Source organism: Genypterus blacodes, unplaced genomic scaffold (assembly GCF_046128005.1).
Source record: "Genypterus blacodes isolate CSIRO-AG114 ecotype Tasmania unplaced genomic scaffold, CSIRO-AGI_Gbla_v1 ptg000053l_1, whole genome shotgun sequence".
Classification (NCBI taxonomy): domain Eukaryota; kingdom Metazoa; phylum Chordata; class Actinopteri; order Ophidiiformes; family Ophidiidae; genus Genypterus; species Genypterus blacodes.
In genome coordinates this window covers 2,122,725-2,127,623 of record NW_027466865.1, presented here as the reverse complement: position 1 = coordinate 2,127,623, position 4,899 = coordinate 2,122,725, and the positions used below count along the sequence as shown (strand labels likewise).

The 4,899-nt window shown below is 42.7% G+C and overlaps 1 protein-coding gene across 1 annotated transcript; it reads left to right on the top strand.

The window, feature by feature from the left end:
- The first annotated feature begins 1,783 nt into the window (after window positions 1–1,783).
- mymk (myomaker, myoblast fusion factor) lies at window positions 1,784–4,576 on the top strand. Its single transcript, XM_076151180.1, has 6 exons — window positions 1,784–1,918; window positions 2,237–2,351; window positions 3,272–3,420; window positions 3,616–3,732; window positions 4,063–4,203; window positions 4,376–4,576. Exons 1-6 carry the CDS (start codon window positions 1,784–1,786, stop codon window positions 4,574–4,576), a joined length of 858 nt encoding a protein of 285 aa, XP_076007295.1.
- The last annotated feature ends 323 nt before the right edge of the window (window positions 4,577–4,899 follow it).

Here is a 4,899-nt window from a genome sequence, read left to right as displayed (position 1 = left end):
GTGCTGGTTCACTTTCACAGATTACCAACAGGACACATGCACATTCCTTTCACTCAAAATGACATGACACCTGCTCAGTGTTCCAGTGGGAAAGAAAAGGCTGCTGATCCTACAAAGCCACCAGAGCAGAGCCAGTACAGGTATGACCATGATTAATTGCACCGTAACTGCTTGGTTTAGGCACAAAACCGGAAATGTTTAACTTTTTTTGCGCATAGGACACAACTGTATTCTTGTTCCATTTATAGATTTGCGAAGTTTCAAAACAAGTTAGAATTTCAATAGACAGATATAAGTGTTATATCATATAATGATACTCTCGAACCACTGTTAGCAGCTATATTGATCCAAGCATAGCTGGGTGCCTGGTACAAATATGCAGCATCTGTCAACAAGTTGAGGTCGTGCTGACTCAGTAAAGTACAATTATTGCTATCATAGAGTACTGAATATGATGACAATGATGACAAGATTTTCACTTTATGTTTACAGTTCAGTTCCTGTCAGAGTGCATGTTTAAATCTTAAAACATCAGTTTTGGTTTTGTTCAGGCATCGGGTCGGTCAGCTCGGGTTACGTAGTCACTCCAAAAATCTGGGATGAGATGCCTCCACACATTGAACCCTCTGTATTCCTGCCTCCAGCCTTTGAGCAGGTGCAACAGCTGAAAGGAGGCGAAAGAGAGCAACTGCCACCTCACCACAGACTCAAAGCCATCAGTGAGCTTCAGCCAATCACACACACAGACTCTCAGAGAGTGATGAGGAACGAGGAGGCAAATGTGGTTCAGTAGAAACAACCAGGAAATAGCCTTATATAGTTGTGTAGGTCACACATCTTCTACCAGGATATTATTGATGACTTTGTTCATTAATTGCATGAGTCAGATTAGACGTGAACCTTAAAGCAAAAGATTGATCGTTCACATACGCATGTTGTCACTGGCAATAACGTTATGATATGTAATGTTTGATTACCTACGGTACATGACTATGTTACCTTATTAATAAAGTCTAGGAGATCCACAACATCTGACTAATACTAGTTTTGTTATTATTGTATCTTTATGTGTCATTCAAAACCCACCACAGAAAATTGGCTGTGCCCTGAACACAGCATATCTGTGTGTGACCATGTGTATTCTGATCACCATCCAGATCCAGATGAAGAAATTCTCTTTATTGTTATCAAAATAACAGATTTAGAGGATTACACAGGCTTGCCAAAGGTATGCACTGTCGGAGTGCTTTCTAGTTTTGTGGCTAGCATCTGACCCCGGCATGTTAGACTCCACAAATATGGCACAGCACTGAGGCATGGCAGCACTCTCCCTGCCCCGCTCCACTCCCAGGGCGCTCTGGTATGCAGACAGCTGTCCAACGATGACACTGCACATACAGGCCTCGCTGGACCGTGACAGCTTGCTTTACTAAGGGACATTTAAACTTTAAAGGGCCAAACTGGACAGCTGGGTTTGTGTTCATGAAGCACGGGAGAGCGCGTGTGTGTGCTGTATATGCGTCCTCTCTCTCGTCCACACAGTCTCTCACAAGGACTAAGGGACCGCAAGACATTTTATTTTGATTTACCTTTAATTGGTTGTGTGTGAGTGTGTGTGTGTGTGTGTATGTGTGTGTCCACTGCATTGTTTTATCATCCTCAAAGACTCAAACTAACTTCTTGTGACAAAGACTGAGGAACTTCTGAAGCCCAAAGGATATTTTCCATCTTCAAGCTTTCGTCAAGACAGTTTCTGTTAGAGGTGCGTTCGCTGTCCTCCACCATGGGTGCCTTTATTGCTAAGATGCTGCTGCCCACAGTTAGCAGCCTGGTGTTTCTGCCTACGGCCAGTGTGGCTGCAAAGAGAGGCTTCCACATGGAGGCCATGGTCTACTTCTTCACGATGTTCTTTACTGCGGTAAGAACCATTCTCACTGCACTGGAGGGATTATTTCTGTCTAAATGTACAAAAGGTGTTCCTGTGGTGAGCCATAACTGTTACAGCCATAATGTTTTTGTTACTGATGGGTGGATTCAATCGTCATTTTCAGGTTTTGTTTTTGTGCTTTAACTTGGCATACCTTAGTAAATCAGTATAAACATTGAGTAATACGTAATATTTTACAGTAAATCTCCTTCTTTTTGTGCTTTGGAATGTTGAAAATCTCCCTCTGTCATTTATTTTGTAACACATTTTGTATCCTGTGAGTGACTCTGTCTGCGTGTTTTGCTGTAGATCTATCATGCATGTGATGGTCCTGGTCTGTCCATCCTGTGTTTCATGAGGTACGACGTTCTGGAGTACTTCAGTGTGTATGGGACCGCTCTCTCCATGTGGGTCACTCTTATAGGTAGGTACAAACACACAGCCCAGGTTGCTCTACACTTGTTATTGACGAGGTTTTCCAGTCCGGTTCTGGCTTGTTTATTATTGAACTAAACAATAACATCCCATCCTACTGACACAACAACTGGATTTCCATAAACTATCTTATGGAATACCAACCTTACTCCATGTCCACACCAGCCTCTTTTAACTAGTCAATAGTTTATATTCAGTCTAAAATGAGTCAAATTACTACAGGAAATCAAAACAGTTGATATTTATGGGAATGCTGTCATTGTGGCAGATTATTTAAGGGTTCCATCAAGAGTTGGAGGCTTTATGCTGAGGTGGCTCTTTGATGTTTTGAGGTTCTTAGTTTAAAACATTTGATTTTAAATGACTGTTAACAAGTCAATTACAAACACCATCAGCCAGCTTTAGCAGTAGTAATGTGACTTTGAGTCATCAGTGTAACCAGATTTTCAACAGTTAATAAGTATGATTTCTACATTTGTGTGTTCATAAATATCTCTTCCTTCAGCTGTAGTGTTGCAGTATTATTAGGGTTAAGGTTCCTGTGCTCAAGATCACTCGAGCATTTAAACTTCACTTCCCATGAGCCTTTGGTGTACAGGCATGTTGCTGTATCAAAGTCCAGCTGAACAGCTGCTGGCAGCAAATGCTGTGTCTTTAAATCTCACTCACATATGTTCAGATATACTTGCTCTCAAAGTCTTATAAACATCAACAGACACACACTCACACACACACATTTTATCTTCTGCCAATTGGCTCCCAAAGCTTAACATTGAAGCTTTTGATTCATGAACGTCTGCAGGATTTCCTTTCAAACAAATGCTACACCAGCTGACTTCACTGTTATCCACCAGCCTCACTGTTTGGTTGCAAGCGTGATCATTCGTTTTTTAAATCATCTTCTTCCAGCTCTGGGTGATTTTGATGAACCTCAGCGCTCCACTATAACCATGTTTGGAGTGTTGACCATCGCTGTGAGGATCTATCAGGATCGCTGGGGATACGGCATCTTCTCTGGACCAATAGGGTCGGCTGTTTTCATCATCACTGTCAAATGGGTGAGTGAGTATCTGACACCTGACTGGCAGACAAGCCAGTGCGATGTTGAATAGTGAAACGATGATGTAGTAGTAGTGAAATACCTACATCACTTGCTCCATCTTTGCCATCCCGTTCCACTCTCCTGTGTCCTTAATTACATATTTATACTGTTGTTCTTGTACTGAATCCTGTTTTTTCCCCGGCTGTTTCAGCTACAGAAGATGAAGCAGTTAAGGGCGGTGTACCCAGAGAAGAAGGTGTACACACAGCAGGTCGGTCCAGGTTGCTGCTTCGGGGCCCTCGCTCTCATGCTGCGATTCTACTTTGAGGTGAGAATCCCTGTAAACCAGCCAGAAAATATTAACACCATAAAGTTGACATTTATCCGTGTGAGTTTACGAACTTGGGTCATTGTATATTAGTCCTAAAATTCTGTGGCTGATTGTTATTGTGATTTGTGTCAAATTCACATAAACTACTTTCATTAACATAAGCATCCAAGGAGTTTAGATACTAGCATTCAGATTTAAGAAATTCTCTCTTCCCTCTCACTTATTATTTTAGGAAACAACACAAGAGCAGAATCCCTAAAAATAGGAATGACTTTCAAGTGACGAAGCTGCTCTCTGAATTATTCACATTCATTCTCTTCTATGCAGGAGTGGGACTACGCCTATGTCCACAGCTTCTACCACCTGTCTCTGGCTGTGTCCTTTGTCCTGCTGCTGCCTAAGAAGAACCGCTATGCTGGGACGGGACAGAACGCTGCCAAGCTCAGCTGCTTCGCCCTCTGCTGCTGTGTATGATATATATATATATTTTATAAATTATTCCTAGCTCTCACAGGGGTAACTGAGTAGACTGGTTGTGTGGGTAACACAGAGTAGATGAAACATGAACCATGTAAAGGTAATTCCACTGAAACATGTGGGCGATCACTCTAATCATATTTCACATTTTGTCCCTCTCCAGTCTATGTCCCCTGGTACTACTAAAGAGAAGAAGGACAAGGCAAAGAAGAAATCAAGTCGGACTGTGTGGACAGTGCCCACCGTGAAGCCGTGGGTACGAAGCTGCAGCACCCCCACCCTGCCTCTGTTCAACCCCCCACCCTCCACACCTGTCAAAGGAACCAGCATCAGCAAGCTTAAAGAGATGAATGGCTGGAAGTGACCTCTGAATGTCACAACTGTCCATAATGGAGGACTATATCCCAAAGCGTGGTGGGTTAGGAATGAGGGAAAGTGACCACCAGTGAAATGCTGATGAACTTGTATATGGCTGGAAAGTTAATCTACTTCAGCAGGAAACCAACCATCATGTGGATTTTCCTTTCTATTCCAAAAATCTTTTTTGGCTGGTAAAATAGTTAAGGTCAACCGTGAGTTCAGGAATCCACCAGCCAGCGTGACATGAAGGTGAGGAGAAGTCAGTGGCTATACAATTTAAGAGGAAGAACAAGAGGGGAGTCAGGCCTCCGGTGCCCTCAAGGACCT